The 23,435-nt window shown below is 35.0% G+C and overlaps 1 protein-coding gene across 1 annotated transcript in view; it reads right to left on the bottom strand.

Annotated features, from left to right (window-relative positions):
* The window catches only part of PARD3 (par-3 family cell polarity regulator), a 315,093-nt gene that overhangs the window by 183,360 nt on the left and 108,298 nt on the right, over nt 1–23,435 (bottom strand). Inside the window, exons 10-12 of the mRNA XM_029283357.1 lie at nt 14,525–14,713; nt 12,797–12,967; nt 3,497–3,647 (exon numbers count right to left, since the gene is read on the bottom strand). Of these exons, the coding sequence (XP_029139190.1) occupies nt 3,497–3,647; nt 12,797–12,967; nt 14,525–14,713 (511 nt within the window). The remainder of the gene's footprint in view (nt 1–3,496; nt 3,648–12,796; nt 12,968–14,524; nt 14,714–23,435) is intronic.

Raw genomic sequence — 23,435 nt, 5'->3', positions numbered from 1 at the left:
CCGAGCCTTGAAAACCCATCTATTCCATGCGGCCGGCCTGGCGTAGTTTTGATTGGGCTTTGCTAGGGGTTTTATATGGGGTATTTTAGAGCAGGCTTTTTATTCAATATTTATTGTGATTTTTATTATTGCCTGTTCACCGCCCTGAGTCCCGTAAGGGAGATAGGGCGGTATATAAATTTAAATAATAAATAAATAGAAGTACATGGTGTGAGATTTGAATGGCATAGATATTTGTGGTAACATAAACTTAATATGGATTTCAAAGATCATTGTTAGATGTGCCATATTGAGACAATGAAATAGTTACAAATTCAGGTTGTGTCTGAACATATTTTTGTGGCTTATCATGCTTTCTGAATATGTAAAAAAGCTAAAAAAATGGATTTAAATATCTACAAAGAACCTTAAAGATTATCATACAATTGAGACCAAATATTTTTCTTTGGAGATTGATGGATAACAGTTGAAAAAAGTCATGAAATTTTGTTTTTGTACATAATAACCTCAGTGAGATTATTGAAGTTGAAGAAAGTATTCAGAAAAATGGAAAGAATCAGCAGTACCCACAATGAAGCAATAGACGGTAAACATAATGGAACTTACTGAGATGGCAAATTGACTTCTTTGATAAAAAAAATACAATATATATTTATTGCTGACTGGAATATTTTTGCATAAAACAGAAGAAATGAATGTATGATTCATGGCTTTGATGATTAGACAGGATAGATCATAGACAGAAGAGAGTTACGTTATAATCACTGAACAAGAGGTCAATTTATAATTGTACTTATATCTGCTGTAAAATACTTTTTCTTACTTTATATTAGTTTGTATTAGTTTTATTATGTGTGTGTGTGTGTGTGTGTGTGTGTGTGTGTGTGAATTATGTGATAGTTTTAAATATCAAACTATAATTTTAAATTTTAAATTATATGAAGAAAAAGTATATGAAGAGATTAGGTCCAGTCAGTATCTACTTGCTGCACTGAATTCTGCAATCCCCTTGCTGTACCGAATTCTTATCAAAGGAATGAAAATATGCATCAAGCTAAAATATATCTGGCTTGGAACATAGAAAATGTAAGTACAGCTAGTGGAGATTAAGAATAATCTTCCCAATATTTTTCTAAGACCTGAACTTTTAATCTTGGAAAACTGCATGCAATTAACATGCCCTGGACATAGCACCCTTAAGTAATAATCAACTCGTATTTCAATGTGGCTATTTCTTTTAAGAGTTAGTGGTAAAAAGAAACTAGGTCATCAAAGAAAACAGTGCTGGACCCCATCAGAGTTGATACTAGCCAGTGTCTAGAAAAACTCAAAGAAGTAGTGTAAGATTGGAAGATATGGAGAAACCTGGCCCATAGAATTGCGAAGCGTTGGACATGACTAAATGGATGTCGTCATCATCATCATCATCATCATCATCATTTCTTTTACGTTAACATAACAGTGAAGAAATTTTATTAGTCTGGAGTTCATCCATTGAAATCATACATTGCAATGGCTATTATGTAGATCTCAGCAAAGTCTAATTGTGATAAATCCAGCCACATGGCAAACAATTAGGTATTACTGATGAATGAAGGCAAATATATGTATGCCAGAATAATGTAGCAGGATACCATCTGGGTCAGTCACCAGGACCAGAGATTTAGCGTTCCGAGCTTTCAGACTCGTGTTGGCACCCATCATCAGGGCTAGAGAGAAATTCCCTGAAGATGGACTCCAGCACAAGTCTGAAAGTTTGAAAGACAAAACCTATAGTCCTGGTGACTTACCCAGATTGCATCCTGCTAGGTATTACTGAATTTGAAAAACTGAGCACTGAGAAATAGACTATAATAGGACCCTGAATCCCTTTGTATTTAGAAACGGTCAGAATATATGTGGGGATGCATCTGCCAGAAAACTAGTAAATTTAATATGTTATTTGCTTGCATTGCACAGCAGATACAGACAATAGCTGAACAAGACCAGGAAAAGTCATAGCTATCTTAAAGAATTTCCAACAGGTGTTATGCCCTTGAATATGTCAAATCACATTTTTCATATTTTCTCCTTTTGGATGCAAAGCACTGAACATCTGTTGCTCTTTGACCACAGGAAAGAAGAAAATAAGCAGAATATATGTAGATATGCAAAAGATGTACTAGAATTGTTAATTAACAATTGTTAATTGTTAATTGTTAATAAATTATTATTATGAATCAATACAAATTCTTCCAAAATTTAACATTTATTTTAATATTCCATATGAAGTAAATCCTCTTCAGAGTTATTTTTTAAATCAAGATGAAATGGATCACCAAGTAAATACTCTTCTAAATGCAAAACTAATAAATTGCTACAAGCAAAAAAAAAAAGTCCATTGGTGACTCTACAAAGAGCAGAATACACGAGGATTCACAAAATTAGTATTTTAAGATCCCGTGTGGCTTTTAAAGTATGTTCTTAAACAAACATCATCCGAAGTCCAAAACGATAAGGTTTATATTACCATATAAAGTTATGGAGAAGTAAAGTCAAAGCTTAAACTTCAGTGGTACTTACTTGATCATCATAACTTTCATTGAACTTATAGTTAATGAAGCTAGATTGGGAAGACTCTTGCAAAGTAGTGTAAAGCCTGTCTCCAAACTCATTTTTTTTTAAAAAAATCTTCTCATGTTTATCATTTGTACTTATTTAACCAATATACTGATTTCCTTCAAGAAAAGTTGAAAATGTCTTTAAAAAAAAGATAAAGTTTAAGCCTCAGCTATTTTTGTTGGGTATTATGGAAAATTTGGATAAAAAAGAAATGGAATTGATGTTGAATTTGATAACTGCTGCGAGATTATTAGTAGCTCAATGTTGGAAAACGGATTGTTTGCCCACTATAGAAGATTGGGCATTTAAAGTTTCAAATTTAGCAGAAATGGCTAAGATCTCAGCCTATGTGAAAGATTACCCACAAGAAATATATATATTGGTTTGGAGAAGATGGATAGATTATATTGAGAATAAATATGGAACTAAAAAGTTTCATTTGGTTTTTGAGTAAATTTGCGATTGTTAATGTAGTATATTTTATTAAAATTAAATAATTTGTAATAATGATGTTTAACATGTTAGTTTAGGAGAGAGCTAAAGGATGTTATAGAATTGTTAACTTAAGGGTAACATAATTTAAGACAGAGTATAATTATTGCATTGTAAACCCTGTGTGTAGCTCTGGGAAGTCGGGGGGAAGGGAGGGGGGTGGGGAAGGGCGAGGTTTGAGGGAGGTGGGGAGTTATATTGTAAAACTTTTAAAAATTTTCAATAAAAAAAAAGAAAAAGAAAAGTTGAAGAGGGAGAAAAGCAGCCTTTTAAATTGCTGCTGCCTACACACAAACACACACAAAACAGAGGAAAGGGAGGGAGAAGCACTGATAATCCATTTGCAAGTCCCTATGAACTGCTTGATAACATAGCACACAGTAACCAAGTCTATTTGACTTACCCATTAGTCTACTCAAGGCAGCATTCCTGGTGGGGGATTCATTGAGGCCTTCAACCCCACTGTACAGTGAATGGGAAATCCTTCGCTCCCGGTCATCCATTAGTGTCTCAATAGGCAGCTCCGGCCCCAGAGGACTCCCAGGTGATTCCAACTGCAGGAAAAGGAAAAAAAAAATCCCATTTCACAGCAAGATGAAACCAAACAAAGCACCTTACGTTTGAAAACGGCTGGACATCCAATAAGCTAGAAATTCTCAACGTGGACTTCAATTATTTGCATTGACTGTGCTGCTTATTGACCAACCATCTAGTCCAGACATAATATCTCCCACAGAGTTGCTCCCACTCTATTTTTGTTCAAAAAGAAACACAGAAAAACAAAGTGCAATATTTTAATTTATAGCTGAACTGCAAGACAGCAACCTTGCATGTCTGAAATGGTATAGGGTTTCCTGCCTGAGCAGGGGATTGGACTAGATGACCTCCAAGATCCCTTACAACTTTTTATTGTTGTTGTTGTTGTTATGTTGGCCTGATCTTTCCCTTCTTCATAAAAGGGCAGCAACCAACAGGTTGCAGAAGAGAAAAAAGGAGATTTTTCTCCCTGTAAATAATAGAATCAAATAATCTCTCTGGTCATAATTAGAAATATGGTTTCAGAGTGCTTTTCCAGTGAAGCAATATACTTTCATATGCAATCATTGCATAATCAACACAGATTAATAAATAACTATAATGTTTCTAACTCTACCATTATTTCAAATTACTATGGTTTTCTACTTGAAGTAAATCCTGTCATTTCGGTTTGGCAGTGGCAAAGTAAATAGCTATAAGAATCTTCAGTATTTCTGATCCTAAACTGTCAACTTTTCAGAATATTATTATTATTATTTATTGAATTTATATACCGCCCTATCTCCCTTACGGGACTCAGGGCGGTGAACAGGCGATAATAAAAACCACGATAAATATACACAAATTTCTGTTCTAAAATCAAATTAAATAACAGGCCTGCTCTAAAAATACCCCATACAAAACCCCCACTAAAACATAATCAAACTACGCCAGGCCGGCCGCACGGAATAGATGGGCCTTCAGGGCTCGCCGAAAAAGGCGCAGGTCCACAACTGTACGTAGGTCGGGGGGTAGGTCATTCCAGAGGGCAGGAGCTGCCACAGAGAAGGCTCTCCCCCGGGGGTCACCAGCCGTCATTGTCTGGCCGACGGCACCCTAAGGAGGCCCTCTCTGTGGGAGCGGACTGGTCGAAGGGAGGTGTTTGGTAGGAGGCGGTCTTGCAAATACCTATGGCCAGCATATCTATCACTTCTGTTGTATTCCCACATATGAATTTTGCCTCTCTTTTTCCCATCCCTTACAAGCATTTTTCAAAGGTCCTTGCCCAGCAGGAAGTTACAACCCTGCGTGCTTTAAAGATGGAGAAAAAAGAAATACATAGCAATATTAATGGTGGAAGAGGTGATAATAAAACAGCTTCTTTCATTGTTTTGCCTTTCTAATTGCCTACATACTACATGTTAATATTACAATCATTACAAATGCATGACAGTGTGAACCACAGGGTCACATACCCCACAGGCATTATCCTTTGAAAAGCGTAAATATGGTTAAGATTCGGATCAGCACTAACCCTAATTATGCTTGGCACTTATCACCTCATACTATTAAATAAGATTGAGTTTCATTCAAAATCTAAATAATTCTTCATTGAAGCTAACCAGTTGAAAATCAACTAATGTTTATGCCATGTATTTTGATAAGGTATCATGAGAGAAATCATGTCAGTTCTTTGCAAGATCAATGGTTTGAGCCAGATTCACATGAATTCAAACGAAGCACAAAATGTACAATGTGGGCAAATGAATATAAGCTCAGAAAATTTGTTATCAGTTTTGGCTAAATGAACATGGGGTGGTGTAGATAGCAAGTCTCTTTATTGTAGAAAATAAAACAGCTGTAATAGTTCTATGTTCTTTTCCCATAACTACTGTGAGTCTTCCAAAAGTTTTGCACTGACTTCTTTTGTAAAGTTTGTGTCAAAAATATAGTTTAAGGTTGTGCAACTTTTGCATTTCTTTAAAAGATGCTACAAAACATGCAAGGACTTTATATGAGCTCCACTACTACCACCATAATTTTTCTAGATGTGTGCAACTGGTTCAGCTACCTTCAATTATCCCTATATATGTGCACATGCAACATTCCACATCACATTTTCACTGATGCAGAAGGAACACACACACGTCTAGTAGGTGTGGCTTCCAAAACAAGGATGCAAACTAGAAAAAGACATGGCTGATTTAATAATTTAAATAGGAAACACTTTCTATATGCTTCCGCACCTTTGGAAGCAGGTCTTTCAAGGGATTGTCACTGCTCTAAAAGAATATTACGTAACAATACTCTATTTATTGCCTAGCAGGTGATTGAAGCAGGGCTGTAGTAAGGGGGAAGTGGATTTATAGTTGGCTCACATTGTGGACAGGTCTGAGTCAGAACAATTAAAAGGAAATATATAAAGTATTCTTTTTGTACAAAGTTACATCTATTCCAGCAGCCCTAATATTTTAGGTGCTAGGGACTGGTTCCATGGAGGGTGTTTTTTCCACAGACTGGGGGGCATGGTTTAACGCGCTGCCTGCATCCTGCGTGTGCATGGATAGGGCTTCATGTCAGTCCGCAGACCAGGGGTTGGGGAACGCTGATCTATTCGATACGAATGAGATATTTAATGAGGTTCTAAATGGTAGCCTTATCTTTTCCAGTTTGATCAGACCTGAGAAAATGTGTTGCAATGAAGGCTAAACACAATTACAATTGCAGGTATGTTAGATTGTAGAAAAATAATAAACTTGCCGTGAAAGTGGATTAGACTTAATGAACTTCATAGTGTGAACTGAAGATCTATTTTTTCCCTAGTTTCTTTCCTGCCCTAAATTGTAGATTATAACTGACAGCTCAGGTGAAAAGTAAATTAAACAATATTCAACATCTCTGATGTAAAAGACTCAAAAGCAAATTTAAAACAAATTAAAATATTACAATTGTGAAATGCTGTCCATGAAGAAAAAAAGGGAAATGATAACCAGGACCTAAAGATGCAGATCAAATCTACTGCACTGATGAGCTCTATTTATATTTTAACTTTCTTCAAAGAGTGAACTTTAGCCCAGACATGAATTATTTTCCTAGGGAGACAGAACGTCAAACGTATACAACAAAAATCTAGCTATTTTTTGAATGGTCATCAATCATTCAGAATGATGCAGAATAAAAGTTTAAAATATTTTCGCCCACAAACACCAAGAAAGAAGCAGCTTTTCATCCAATAAAGATATTTACTGGCAAGCTTTAGTATCCATAGAGCATAAACAAGATAAACAAAAGCATTATTTTTTAAATTGCTCTGCTTTACAAATGAGTACGCAAATGTGGTACCTCTTTCATGGGAAAAGATACCATTCAATATCTACAGTAATTAAAGTATAAAAAGCCAGATTCAAAGCAAGACATCAACTATCAGCCACACAAATATTTAACTGCTTTTTATGAACTAACAAAAACATTTTGGAAAGGAAACAGAAAACTATATTCAACTTTTTAAAGAAGCACTTTGTTGTTGTTTTTCTAAGTAGGGTTTACATAAGTAAAGGATGGCAGGTTCTACTGAAAGGGGATTGAGGGAGGGAGAGGGAGAGGGAGAGGGAGGGAGGGAGAGAGAGAGAGAGAGAGAGAGAGAGAGAGAGAGAGAGAGAGAGAGAGAGAGAGAGAGATGAGAATAATTAATTGACTTCACTCTGTTGGCAATATTATAGAACTTTTTGTTTGAGACTTTTCCTTGCAAGTTATCATACATTCATAGCTCTTAGCATGCCGAAAACCAAAGTATTACCTAGAGCTTGCTGAGACTACAAACTATAAAATCAGGAATATCACTAATAGGTGATTATAAGGAGACTGGGGGAAAAAGGGGGGGAGAAGCAAAAATAGACATAAAAAATTAAGAGATAGAGGATGAGTCAGTTGAAAGCTTATCTCAAAAACATCAACCCAGGTGGAGAAAAAAACTGGGAAGATGCATTTTCTAACCATTCAAAGAAACTCTGCTTTAATTAATTCAATAAAAATGAGTATGGAAAATTTCCAGGATTCTGAATTTACTGCAAAGTAACATTAAATCTATCTTACTGAAATCTGCATAGTTTCCTTTGTGGAAAAAAGGACTTTAAAATTTTTTCTTACTATTAGAACATAGAGAAAAAAATTAATGAATTTGATCCAGTACAACTCAGGAAAATTTAAAGAATCTCAAAAACAATGGTATGATTTTAAAAAAAGTAATTACAAGACTAAGATAATATTTGATAATATTTTATTGTTAGACATTTGAAACAGAGGAGAAAAGGAAAATTTTATAAATTTTATAATAAATCAACATTGCATAAGTATCAAAGGAAAATGTTCAGTCTCCTACCAGAACTTAACTACTGTTCTTGCCCAGTTGTGTAGAACATGATATAAAGTGTTATATTAAATTATCTCTGCTTTTGCCCAGTGATATCAGATTTTTATAACTCTAATCCAGATAGACATGGCATAGCAGAAGCTAGCAGTGCTTTCAAATACTGCACAAATATAATTTTGTGCAATAAACATGGACTTAAAAAATAATTAATTTTGAAAAGTAGAATACTCAACATTTTAAAGTAAAGATAAAGGTTTTCCCTGTCCAATTGTATTCAACCCTAGAGGAGATTGTCCAATTTTACCCTACTTCATACTCCTAAGAGTATGTGCCAAAAATCTTATAAAATCTAGTGCATGGCAAGACTCTAAAATGTTTTTAATTTTAGAATATTTTTATTTTTACAATATTTAGTTTGGGGATTCTGTAGATACTATCTGGAGTTGCCACTGTCCCTTAATATCAGTTAGCCAATATAATTATGTCTCTTAGCATGCTTCTCACTATATCTGCAATTTATAGTACTTTAAGTACTACTGAAAAATATATGTGGAGCCTTTTCCATTTAAAAAAAAATTGGTAATAAGAATGTGGCATTATCACATAACATCATTCTATCCAGTCCAAATAATGTTATAAGAAAATCATGTAAAGGCTTTGAGTTACCAACAGAAGAGTATATGTGTAGCTCAGGGTTGAACTGTGGGGGTCCTTGGTGCTCTCTGAACTTGGTAATTTTCTTGCAGATGTTTCATTACAAAAATAGGTAATATCATCAGTGCATCATTCTAGCACTGATGTCATACTTAGTTTGGTAATGAAGTATCTGCAAGTAAAGGACTAAGTTCAGAAAGCATCACGGACCCCAAAGGTTTTGGACTGTTTGTCTACCTATTATCATAAGAACTGTTTCAAAAGAATAGGATCAAGTCTGCTGTGAAAAAGAAACTGTCACAGGTAAAACTGAGTTCAGAATGTCAAGTCTGGCAGTGGCCAGAGAGAAAAATATCCAGAAAAGTTTCCCTGCATCCCTCTAGGACAGGGGTGTCCCTGCATCCCTGCCGGTCCGCGGGCTGGTTGCATCATACGGAGAGACCCCGCCTGCACCAGCTCCAGCAATGCAAAAAATGTCATGATACGTCACGACACATCACATGACATGGCAAGTTTGACACCTGTGCTCTAGGACTTGCAGCTGGGCAGTTCCCTGGTTTGCTGACCACCTCCTCATTCTAATTTGTCTGTCTCACTTCTTAGTTTTATAATAAGATGACCAACCGTTCTCCTTTAGGGAGGACAGTCCTCCTTTTGTAAGTTCTGTCCTCCCTCGAAAAGTGTCCTCCTACATGTCCTCCTTTTCAATATTTGAAGACTAATCTGCAGGGATTTTTTTTCTCATAGAACGCTCAGAACGGCATTCTGGCACCTTTTTTTGATGGTTTTTTTTCAACTTTTGCATGAGCTGTGCTACTCCCGCTATTGGCTTTCGAAAGCCAATAGGAATTGCTGCTGAGCGCACCAAAACACCCGGCTGGCAAACTTTGCACATGCAAGTTGTCTGTATTATTGTTGCAATGAATAAAATGTTTCTTTTATTTATGATATTTTTTTCTTCAATTTATTTGTGTCCTCCTTTTCATTGTAAAAAAGTTGGTCACCTTATTTATAAGTGGTCCAGAGTAAAATTACTCTTAATTTTTTTTATTAAATTTGTTAATTACCCCAATCTTAGGAAACAGAATTTCATTGCTGTGGCATTTCTAAATGTCTTGATATCTTAAAATATGGATTTCTTACTTATAAGGCTTAAGCTTTCTACTACTCTACTTTAAGTGCTGCTACCTTCTGTTCTTTTCAAGCTGTTAGAGCTAGCAAGAAATACAGCCTCAACCACAGCTGCATTCTCAGCCACTTGAATGCCACTAAAACATAATTATACAATCCAGACTGGTACAAGCTTGCTGTTCACAACAGAGAAGGGGTTTTTTTTGGTCCTTATGTGACAATGCCATACTTTTTTAAAAGGAAACAATACTTCACTTTTTGCTCTTTTATCATCCAGGTAAGAAAAACCTGCTTAAAAATGCAGGGTACTTGATAAATAATGCCTGTTACCCTTGTAGCTAGCTTAGTTCTTATCTGAAAAAAATACTTAAGAGATAGTTAAGCAGCCAGAGACATTTCAGCAATATCACTGCCAGGAGCTTCTATTAATAATATATGAGAAAATATGTTCCTGGAAAAGCAGTTAGTGAAAAAACTAATCTGCCTTGTTAGCTTCCTTTTAATTAGCATTTGTCTAATGTTTAGCAGGATGAAAGCTATAAACATTGACAAATAAATATGTTGTGAAAGAAAACTTGGACTAGAAATATGTCAGAGATGGTCATTTTAGAAGCCATTCAATTGGTCCCATTTGGATTTTCAGAATCAAAGCTAAGATTTTTCAAATGAATACATGAGATACAAGCAATAAGACAAAGTAATAAAACAGTGAAGCAAAGAGTCATTTGAAACATTATCAACCTTCATTCATTTATTAGAGCAAATTAACTTTCCTTGGCACTCTCTTCATAATTTGAAAGAAGTTTTTTTAAACATGGTATAGAAAAGATCTAAAATATAATAATATATTTCTATGATCCTTCTTTAAGAGTTTTTCCCCTTTTATCATAATATTTACCACAAACATTCCAATTTAAATCTCAGACTCAGTAATCTCAGTAATATGATTACTATAAAAGAAAAAGTAGCTCCTTAGTTAAATACACAAAATGGAATTTTTACTTTCTCAACAGCTATGTTTCTCAAAACAAAGTTCCACCTCTAGCAGCATGGTTGCAAATTTTCCTCATGCTTCAAAAGTCCAGGCTTACAAAATTACAACACTTGGAATCCAAAATGTGTGTGTGAACAAGTATAACATAATCTTTTGTGTTATAGTTGAGAACCTTGATAAGACTCATTATTTTCTAACACTAACCAAAGCTAGTAGGATGTCAATCAGCATAAATAACAATTTCAATTTCAAGATCTCTGGGATTTTTCAGAGTAAAAAAAATTGCTTTGATGCCTTGAGGAGATGATATTGCTTCTCTCTTAATAATGCAGACTAACTTAAATCAGCTTTTCATTGCTGCATTTCAGATCTCAAATATTTTATTCATACGCCCTTAAATTGGATAGAGCCTTGCTAGGGGTTTTTTGGCACAAAGTATAAACTCCTCACTAAAAATGTTCTTTCTGAGATTGCATAAGGCTGGAACCTACAGAAACAAGGCAGGCAGCTCAAACAACAAATGTTTGGTTTTATGAAAGGACAGAAACTTTTTTTATAAAAATACTAAAATTTATTGACTGCCATCTTTTCTCAGAGTAAGTGGTTAGTAAATCATTGTAATCAGCGTTGAACAGATATTTGTAAGAAGTTCTGCCAAATCTTGATAATTTCTTTGCCATTCATTGATTCTCTACAAGTAATTAAATGTCTTGAACTGGCCTTGAGAAAATGCATTGAATTATATACAGATTAATTCAGGGCATGAATGTTTCTTTCAATGATATGTTTCTTATAATATTTGATATTAGCATATGTATCCTCATCAGCAAATAGAATACAACAGTAGAAATGCTTATTATTGTGAAATTATACAATGAAATTAGATAACCTTACACTATAATGTGCATATGTTGCCCTTGTTATCTAAGATAACAATAAGAGGTTTTGGAGATTTGGAGTCTAGCCCAGAACTTACAATCTAGGCATATATATTTATGTGTCCTAATTTTACATTATTCAAGTTATAGTAAAAAGCTAAACAATCTGTTGTTATCATATTTGCAAAACCATGCCATTAAAACTAAAAAACCTCAAAATGTGGTTTAACAATATATTCTGAATTCTGCTCTTTAGCTAGTGGAACTGTACTTTTCTCAAACTGGTAAAATCTGTAGTTTTTGATGATTAATATCATAATCTGCTAACTTTGCCCATGTTGCTGGAGGTGATGAAAGCTGAATTAAGACATCAAAAGGATCTCTTTACCCATGCTGAAGTATATATGAAATTCACTTCATTTTACAGAAGATGCATCCAAAACCTTTCAAGAAAACATAGGTAAAATATCAAACACTGTATTTCTGGAGTACAATTCTTGAATTATGAGGAGAAAAAAGCAAAGCTATTGAAAGTTATAGTCTTCATCTGCTAGTCCTATCTTATTTTAGACAAACTATCTTATAGCATAGCCTTCTAAATCTTTGGCTAAGTGTGTAAGCCCCACTCTTCTCTTCTATTATTCAAGACTTGACTAATTTTAATGTTTTCTCATAAAACATAAACTCATAAAATGTTCCATGTTCTCAATCCATCATAAATATTTAGACTTTCCCAGCCAAAATTGTGTATTCCTGAGACTAGCTTTTAGAACCAAGAAGGACATGCAAACTTACTTCAAAGTAGTTTCCTTTATTGTTCCTCACCTACAGACAAAAATCTTGCCAACCTGAAGCAAAGTTCTTGCATCATTAACTTCTTGGGATTTAACCCCTTGCCTCTACCCTCTTCCTCCCAACCAAACTATCTAAACTTTGCTGTCTCTTTGTCCTCTGGAATGTAGCCCCTCCCTCCTGGAAATCCAGATTACTTTTCATTATAGTAGCCCATGAAAATGCAATAGAAATGAAGTTATATTCATTTCCATTTGGAGACTAACAACAATCCATTCACTTCTGACATGGCTAAAATGCTTTTATTTCCTGTTATTGGAAGGTATACTTCTACCTCTGCTATTTTGCTAGAGTCACAATGTTTCTTACCTCATTGCATTTGCTCACTCGTCTTGCAACAATCAGTTGAATCATTCCCCGTTTATTTCCCTCTGTGGACATGGACCTACGCAAAGTTTCCATGGCATCTTGGTTCGTCTTTCCCAACAATGATTCTCCATTTACTGCGATTAATTGATCATTCACTCGGAGTCTTCCATCCTAACAAGTAAAAGGGAAATTGAGACATTAAAGGTTTTTTGGGGCTTTAGTAATTTAACAAAACAGAACAGAAAAAACATAACATAAATTATGATTTTGTCATGCATATGTGTGTGTGAGAGTATGTGTGCGTGAGAGAGGGAGGGAGGGAGGGAGACGGAGAGAGACAGACAGATAGAGACATTTTACATAACAGGTTCAATAAAAGATGACCATATTTTATCAGAATCATCCAAATATAGTGCATATAGTGCATATATTCATTCATAAATTGCAAATAATATAGATAGTCAATTCATTGGGTAATCTTTCCAATGTTGCAGAATTAATCTCTTGGCAAAAGTAAGGCACAGGGCATCCACTTTCATTGTACAGCTGTCAGTTTTCATGTAGTACACATGAAAATAATGTTCAAAATAATGTGCATGTTCAAAAATATTACATGAATATTTAAATAGGAACGTTAAACTTTCCCTTAAAATCAAATTAATGTATATAATAACTTTTATCAAAACATAACTTTGGAACATTATAAAACATATGTTTTAATAAAGCATTGTTCTTATGGCATCTCCAATAATTTAATGATCTCCTAATATAGAAGACTTAAGACAACTGTGACTTAAATTTCCCTTGTTAAGCAAGATGGTTAAGTGAATCACACCCAATTTTATGATCTTTAGATGCAAGTAATTTCTTATAACTGAAAAAGTTATGCAAAGAAAACTTAATTGTGATTTCACAGATTATAATCCTGACATGTGTAATGAAATCAGTTCATCACATTTCTTTCTCTTCTTGGCCCTTCTTGCTTTGAGATAAAGGTCAACTGTAAAAAGAAGATGCTGACAGAATCTCTTGCAAGATTTCTATTAATGTAGCTTTACAAAAAGTAGAACTGGTTGATATGATTTTATTTCCTGTCTATGTAGTAAGGGTGAAATCATAAAATTTATCAAAACAGGATTCTCCCGCCATCTTTTTCACAGCCCATACAACTAGAAAGAGTCCCGTCTGAGTTTCTTGCCCTAACCATTTTGCTGTGCTGCCTCCCCTATCTCCCTTTTCCCACATACCATTACACATTCTGACTGGGATCTCCCTTATATTAAAGCATGCTGAATTAAAGCATGCTGGTCACAACAGCTAGATTCACACTAATTCATAAATCATAGCTTATAAATCAAAATGGTTACTTTTCCCCAATAGTTTAAGCCAAAATCGACCAAATAAACTATTACTTACTACAATATGAGGAACAAGTTCAGACAGATTCAATTCCGGGAGACTCCCAATTCCTCAAATTAAAACCCTTAGTGTTTTGCTTTAGCAAAAGCATATTATCAGAATGGACATGTTGTAAACCTAAACTATATATTATTATATTTAGAGCATCCGAAGTGCAGCTAGCATTTGCTGCATCATCATCATACTAATTATTCAAATGGAAAACTGGGAAATGGAGGAAGGAACGATGCATAACAGGAAATCAATAGTGGATTGCCTAAGAGATGCTGGATTATGGAACATTATCTGACATGTCTGAAATACACTTACCTTAGAAGCTGCTCCACCATTAATAATGGACTTCACAAAGATGCCAAGGTCTGCATGATTCTCTTTTGACCGGTTACCTTTCACACTGACACCAAGTCCAGCTGACCCAGAATCATTAAGAGGAACCTCAAAAGTGAGGAATTCTCTGGTGCCATCAGCAGTAAGAACAAGATCTTCTTCTTCTGATTTCTGTTAGAAAAAATTCAACATGGTATTATTATTAAAAAAAATCTTGTTTCTAATTATTCTTAACTATAACTACATAATATTTTGAAAAATGGTGGCAGTACAATGCTATTGCTGTAATTCTTATTAACATTCTGTAGGGAAATTTGTAATAATGGTACATCTGCCATCAAATAATTTCTAGAACCAGATGTGGCAGTCTGCATGTGTAAAAACAAGAGGGAAAAATGGCTGTGTGTATGAGAGAAAGAGAATATATGCACACAGATTTAAATGTGGTACTTTCTGGATTATTACAAAATACAATTGCTTAATTTCCAAACAAGAAACTATTACTGGATGCATTAAACCTAATGTTCTGCAAGTTCATTTGCCCTTTGAAATAGTGGCATTTGAATATCTATGTTTTCTAAGCAGCAAGAAAATTACAAACAGCAAGCAAATGGATAAATACCAATTAGTCATTTGCGTAGGACTATTAATAATATTCAAAAAAATGGCAGAAAAAGAACACCTGAAATACAATCAGGTAAACAGAAAGTTCTTTTACTCTGAGTACCAAAGAAATTCTATGCAACACACTACTGCCATTATACTTTTCTTCTGTCTACTCTCCTTTCACAACTGTTCTCTTTTCACACGCTCTATCTTTGTTCCTTTCAGTATGCTGCCTTAGATCCAAATAAATAATAAGAGATATCCACCCTTCTGTATATTGCATACAGACAGAGGCATCTAACATATAGTGACAAAGATAAGATTATGTGCCATTTTGCTACTGTATTTTACACATTAAACGCTCCCACAAGCTACATATTGTCATCTTGTGAATACATTTGTGTTTGGGCATGGTAAGACCTGTGAGCAATGATTAGCTGCCTTAATAAGGAAACTATGCAGATATAGCCATTAAGATGTCACTAGATAATATCAATGTATTTATTTAGGAAACTTATATATGTCTGAAGTTTTCCAGAATAGGTTGGACTGCAATTGCAATAAATTCCAGTTGCAAATTTCATTTGGATTGAATGAGATGGAAAGGAAAGGGTGGGATGGGATGGGATGGGGAGGGGAGGGGAAAGGAAAAGGAGGAGAAGGAGAAAGAGAAGGAGAAGGAGAAGGAGAAAGGGAAAGGTAGTGTAAGGTAGGGTAGGTTAGGGTAGGAAAGGAAAGGAAGAAATGTTCTATTTAAAGAAATAAAAAATGAGTCAGGGCTTATTTTCTTATATTTAATATTGTTTAAAAAATAAGTTAGGCACCACCAGAATTGTGAAATATGGCATTTGTAAACCAGAAGTGAAAAAGATAACATAATAACTTATTTGCAATCACTTTCATTTGATCTTGATACGCTCTAAATTAAAAATTTCTTTGTGTTAATAAAAATAGGTTGATAACATTTTGGCGATTTAATGAACTGCAGAAGAAATTTATTGCATCTTGTTTTACCAACAGAAATAAAATAAAACATTCCCATCAATTTATTTAGTGCAATGACTGAACAACAAGATTCAGTTCCCTCAAGAATACTACCATAACACATCTGAAATATTTAGTAACTTCACAATACTCTGCTCAGAACTGCTGTTCTAAAGAAAAAGTCACTTCAGCTGAATGAAGGTGCCCAGGTATATAATTTGCAATAAAATTAGGTGAGTGATAAAGCTGTATAGGTGACTTATTGGTCTTAAACTCAAATCTCCTATTGATATACATAGCTCTGGAACAGTCTTATCCCCCAGCTCACACCAAAGAAAGCCCACACATTTCCACATTCACTCCATGTTACTTTTGCTTTCTGTGCCTTGTTGTATTCCTCTTATCTTTTCTCCATTCTTGCTTGGTAGCCTTCCCAGCAGCTGAAATACTATTGATATGTAGGCAATATCAGTCAGAGGGTAAAAATAGCATGTCCATGCTGCTTTGTCATTTTCAACTGAAGTAGTAGACATTAGGCTGACAATCCATGTTGTACTCACACAACTTTTTAGTTGCTAGCTTGCTATATGACAAATTCACCCTTATAGAAAAGTTTCTATATTTTCCTGTCAAAGCAGAAAGCTGCAAACATGTTTCCAAATGGCCATAACATTTCTCATTCACTCAGGAAGATGGCAGATACATTAAAGTACTAATGAAAGAGAAACCTGTGTGGACAGAACAGATTTTTGGCACACTGGATCTGGCAATCATTGAAAGCTGGATATTAAGCAAACACTGACCAATAAATTGCATGAACCTCTTAATATGCCATTTTGAAGAGAGAAAGAGAATCAAGCTACTATGCTGGGTGTATGACCATAATGAACATTTGATCTGACTAACCAGGCAAGTCATTCAAAAAGGTAAAACCATAGTTTAAAATAGTGACATGGATTTTTTTTTTATTTCTTGCAAAAGCTATTAGGCAAGCCAGAACCAAGTTGCACTGAACACAGTTCAAATCCTTTGCACCCGTTGAAGCAGAATTTGAGAGGGCAGGCTGCAGAAGACAGGACAGAGTTGAAACAACATAAATCCAATATATGAGTTGAAATGCAATTATTATCAGTGTACGATCTGTCTTTCTCTGGAGAGCTATTCTCTCAGCATAACCTACTTCACTAACAACTACATCTCAGCCTAATTTACCTCACAAGTCTGTTGAGAGGATGAAATGACAGCCTCAAGTATATCTGTCCTGTGGAGAAGGGTATACAAATGTGATAATTGGATTTTTAGGGGATAGTCTGGGCAAATCCAGGCTTGTAATTCTCCTGTGATATCTATACCCCAAACTCTTTGTTTGACAGGCAAAGCACATGAACAAAGCTTGTGAGATTTCTACCTTTTTTTTCCTAGCTAGACTTCTATGACTTTACACTCAGGGTATACTGACTTTGATTTGTTCTGGCAGAATTCTCTTCAAACGGTACTCAAAGTTATAGAGGGAATGGTTCTGTTTTGCTCAGAATATTCCCTGGCCAGAAAAGGCGTAAGATTTTTCCATCTCAAAGTGCCTCCCAAGGTGTGCTGCATTACGATTTAAGTTAAAGATTGTCTTCCTCTTCTAGCAAGGATTTATAGTGACCCCATGAATTCTAAATAAAATCTAATAAGTCATACAGGGTACTTGAAATAGATACAAATGAGAGGAGTGAAAGCTTGAACAAAGGCTTGCAAAGATCTATCTTGATACCAAGGCATAGCAGAACTTTTGGTGACTAAAAGTCATTCTGGCTCGGAATTTGGAGGATTATAATCCCAACCTATGTGGAAAACATTAGGCTGAGAAAGTTAGAGAGTTGGATATTAATATTCAAGTTCCTGCTACTTCAGAATTTTAGACAAGAAATAAACAAAATGATTATTGATAGTCTTCAACTTATGACCACAATTGAATCCAAAATTGAGATGGTTAAGTGAGACATTTGTTAAATGAGTTTTGCCCAATTTAAGATCTTTCTTGTTCAGTGAATCACTACAGTCGTTAAGTTAGTAACATGGTTGTTAAGTGAATCTGGCTTCTCTATTGATTTTGCTTGTCAGGAGGTACAAAAGATAATCACATGACATCAGGACACTGCAACCATCATAAATATGAATCAATTGCAAAGCGCCTGAATTTTGATCGTGGAAGTGCTGCAATGCTCATAAGTGTGAAAAATGGTCATAAGTCCCTTTTTTTCAGTGTCATTGTAACTAGGAACAATCATTAAATGGGCTTTTGTAAGTCAATGTGTACCTGTAATGTATCATGAGATACTAGCATTTTGCCAAAAGGAACACAGAATAAAATCAAGAGAACAACTGGTAGGAGGATAAAGATTATACTTTCAATGGTTGTCTTATTTACAATTCGCAGAAAGATTTATAGACACAATTATGACTCCTTTTGTTACAAATTATTTTTTTTAAAACTGGCTAAGAGTGCAATGATCATTTTTGAAGAAGTCCTTCTGGAATTATGTAGGATGGCAACTCAGTATGATTTATTTCTTTTTTTGTATAGATTTTATTAGTTTTTATAGGGTTAGGAATAAGGAGGGGTCGGGGTTGGGATTTGGATCAGGGTTCGGGCTAGGGTTTTTCCAAATAACATTCTCAATATTTAGCAAACAGTATAATGTCTGGGTTCATGTGTTTAACAAACAATAATAGATAATAGTTAATTATCATAAACAATATGTTAATTAATCACTCAATAGCCTACTTCTTGCTAATATATATTCAAAATTACATATCACATTCCTTTCTCTCTAACTTGTTTTTCTAGCCATTGATAGAAATTATCCCATGTTCTAAAGTACACGGAGTCTTCTTTCTCTTTTATTTTTAAAGTCAATATATCCATTTCTGCACACTCTAGAATTTTCTTAATTAGTACTTCTTGAGCTGGTAAGTTTTCATTTTTCCAATGTCGGGCAAATACAATTCTTGCTGCCGTTAGTACATATAGTATTAAATATCTGCAATCTTTCTCATAATTTGCTCCTATTATTCCTAACAAAAATAATTCTGGCTTAAAGTCTATTTGTTTTTTAGTCATTTTCTCCAACCATTAATGTATTTTAACCCAAAATCTTTTTGCTTTAGGGCATGTCCACCAGATATGATAATAAGTACCTGGTCTTTGTTCGCATTTCCAACAGTTGTTTGAAGTATTTTTAAACATTTTTGCTAATCTCACTGGTGTTATATGCCATCTGTAAAACATTTTATATAAGTTTTCTTTATATGCCACTGCTTTAGTTAATTTAATATTTCTTTCCCATAACTTTTGCCAATCTTCTAATTCTATATTATATCCAAAATTCTTTGCCCATGTTATCATTGTTTCTTTTACTTGTTCTTCCTCCATCTTTAAGTTTAACAGAAATCGATAGTTTCATCAACTTTTCATCTGTTTTTAGCAGTATCTGTTCTTTATAAAATCCCATTGTTTTAATATCTTTTTTGAATTTGCAGATATGGCCACCATGCTAGATCAATACCTTGTTCTTGTAAATCTTGTCTGTCTTTCAGTTTTTCTTCATTGTCCAAAATATCTTTATAAGTCACAACTTTATCGTAGTTAATTAAATTTGGGTAAGCAAAAGCTTCCATTGTTGAAAGCCATCCAGGTATCTTAATATAATTTTTTCTTTTATTTTTTCCCGTTCTGAAAGAAGTGCATTCCTTATAAAATAGTTTTGAAAGTATCTATGTATTTTATTCTTCCCACACCACAGAAAAGCATGCCAACCAATTTGTAGGTCATACCCCTCTAGGTACAATAGTCTTTTATCTCTAAGCATTATCCATTCTTTAAGCCATGTTAAAATAGTTGCTTGGTAGTATAACCTCCAGTCCAGCAGTCCAAATCCTCCACTTTCTTTCACTTCTTGTAGTATTTTCACTTTAATTCTAGCTTTTTTTTCTTGCCAAATAAATTTCAATATAATAATAATAATGATGATGATGATGATGATGATGATGATGATGATGATGATGATGATGATGATGATGATGATGATAAAATTGGAAGAGACCTTGGAGGTCATCTAGTCCAACCACCTGCTCAGGCAGGAAACCCTATACCATTTCGGACAAATGGCTGTCCAGTTTGTTCTTAAAAACTTCCAGTGTTGGCGCATTCACCACTTCTGGAGGCAGGTTGTTCCACTGGTTAATTGTTCTAACCGTCAGGAGGTTTCGCCTTGGTTCTAGATTGCTTCTCTCTTTGGTTAGCTTCCACCCGTTGCTCCTTGTCCTGCCTTCAGGCGCTTTGGAAAATAGCTTGACTCCCTCTTCTTTGTGGCAGCCCCTGAGATATTGGAACACTGCTATCATGTCCCCCCTCGTCCTTCTCTTTGTTAAATTAGACATACCCAATTCCAGCAACTGTTTCTTATATGTTTTAGCTTCCAGTCCCCTAATCATCTTTGTTACTCTTCTCTGTACTCTTTCTAGAGCAGTGGTTCTCAACCTTTTTAATGCCGTGACCCCAACCGGTTGTAAGTCGAGGACTAAATCAGTCGTACGTCGAGGACTAAACCGGTCGTAAGTCGAGGACTACCCAACCGGTCGTAAGTCGAGGACTTTCCCTGCCCGGGAGCGCCACGCATGCGTGGTTCCGCCCCCTGCGCCGGCCGAGGCGTAGCTGGAAAGCGGCAGAGACGGGGCAGGCCGACCACCAGCTGGCCCAGCCCAAGGGAGGTAAGGCACCCACTGGAAAAAGGGGGAAAAATGGCGGACAAAAAAAATGGTGGACAGCCTTGCTTGGCGACCCCCATGAAATGGTCGATCGACCCCAAATGGGGTTCCGACCCACAGGTTGAGAACCACTGTTCTAGAGTCTCAACATCTTTTTTACATCCTGGTGACCAAAACTGGATGCAGTATTCCAAGTGTGGCCTTACCAAGGCATTGTAAAGTGGTATTAATACTTCACGTGATCTTGATTCTATCCCTCTGTTAATGCAGCCTAGGACTGTGTTGGCTTTTTTGGCAGCTGCAGCACACTGCTGGCTCAAATTTAAATGATTGTCCACTAGGATTCCGAGATCCCTCTCACAGTTACTACTATTGAGCAAGGTACCCCCCTGTACATTTGGTTTTTCTTGCCTAAATGTAGAACCTTACTTTTTTCACCATTGAATTTCATTTTGTTAGATAGCACCCAGTGTTCAAGTCTGTCCAGATCCTCCTGTATCCTAAGCCTGTCTTCTGGAGTGTTGGCTATTCCTGCCAGCTTGGTGTTGTCTGCAAATCTGATGAGTTCCCCATCTATCCCCTCATCCAGATCGTTGATGAAGATGTTGAAGAGCACTGAGCCCAGAACAGAGCCCTGGGGCACCCCACTACACACTTCCCTCCATGTAGATGTGGTTCCATTGAGGACCACATGCTGAGTTCATCAAAAAAGGCTTTTCCCAGCCTTACAGGAATCATTTGAAATAAAAAGAGTATTTTTGGTAACATATTCATTTTCACTGTTGCTATTCTCCCCAACATTGAAAGTTGGAAGTTTTTCCACTTTTCCAAATCCGTTTTATTTGTTTTAGCAGTATTATATAGTTATCTTCTTTTATTGTTACACATCTTGCTGTTAGATAAATTCCCAAATATTCAACTTTTTTAACTATTTAAAGATTTGTTTTTGTTAGTTGATTTTTTTGTTTTTCTGTTAGATTCTTTGTTAGCACATTAGTCTTTTCTCTGTTTATTGACAACCCTGCCACTTCTCCATTTTTTTCTATTTTCTCCAGACGTTTGTGGTGCTTGTTTCCAATGGATCTTCCAATATAAAAACCAAATCATCTGCAAATGCTTGTAGTTTATATTTTTCATCTTTTATCTCCAGTCCTTTAATTTCTATATCTTGTCTAATGTTTCTATTTAGTACTTCCAATGTTAGTATAAATAGCAATGGAGATAGTGGGCATCCCTGTCTTGTGCCTTTTTTGATATTGAAGTTTTCTGTAAGATCTCCATTTACAATTATTTTGGCTGCTTGTTTACAATAAATTGTTTTGATTACATTTATATTTTTTTTCCAAAGTCCATTTCTGCAAATTGCTGAAACATAAATTGCCAGTTTACATTGTCAAATGCTTTCTGTGCATCAAGGAATATTAAAACCATCTGTTTCCCTGAATGAATGAATTTCATAGTACTCTAACACATCAAGAATCATTCTTAAATTATTTTTTATCTGTCTTTTAGGTAGGAAACCATTTTGGTCTATATGTATAAATTCGATCAAAAATTTATTTAGTTGTTCTTTCATTATTGAGGTGAAGATTTTGTAATCTACATTTAATAGTGATATTGGTCTATATATTTTTATTTGCGTTAAATCAGAGTCTTCTTTGGGTATTAAAGTAATATTGGCTTCAGTCCATGTGTTTGATATTTTAGCCTCCGGAAGAATTTCATTACACAGTTCTTTCAGGATCGGACTTAATACATCTTGTAGTGATTTATAAAACTCTGCAGGTAATCCATCTGAGCCAGGAGTCTTATCTTTTTTTGCCTTTTTATAGCCTCTATAATTTCCATCATTGATATTTTTCCATTTAATATATTTCAAATATTCTCTGGAATTTTTGGTAAGTCTGCTTTTTTAAAGTACTGCTGTATTTTTTTTCTTTTGGTTATTTCCTCTGCCTTATAAAGTATCTCATAATAATCTTTAATAATTTTTTTAATTGTATCATTTTGAAACTGTAATTCACCTTTTGGATCTTGCAGCTTGCTTATCAATTTTTTCTCTTTTTCTTTTTTCACTCTATATGCTAACCATCACTCGGCTTGTTGGCATTTTCAAAGAAGTTCTGTTTAGCCCTTTTAATCTGTTGAGCCATTATTTCCATTTCGGCTAAATTTAATTTATGTTTTATTATCTCCATTTGTTTCTAAGTATTTTCTTTTATGGATCTATTTGTAATTCTGATTCTAACTTTCTTCATTCTTCCTTTTAAGTTTAACTGTTGTTGTTTCTTTTCTTTATTCTTTTTAGCGGTATAAGTTATAGCCAACTCTTTAGCGGTATCCCACACATTTTGAGTTTGAGTTTTATTGTATTTATATCCCGCCCTTCTCCTTGCGGACTCAGGGCGGCTAACAGCCTAATAAAACAGATACAGAAATACCAAAATAACTATAGTTAAAAACATAATTAAAAAAGATATTAATATTGGCCTATATTAATTTAAAATCTTTTAAAACCCAGCTAAAAATTTCCCCTAGGCCAGTCCTG

Source organism: Protobothrops mucrosquamatus, unplaced genomic scaffold (genome assembly GCF_001527695.2).
Source record: "Protobothrops mucrosquamatus isolate PMUCROS unplaced genomic scaffold, P.Mucros_1.0 scaffold61, whole genome shotgun sequence".
Lineage (NCBI taxonomy): Eukaryota > Metazoa > Chordata > Lepidosauria > Squamata > Viperidae > Protobothrops > Protobothrops mucrosquamatus.
Note: the sequence above shows the minus strand (reverse complement) of the source record. Positions and strands in the feature narration are given on the sequence as shown.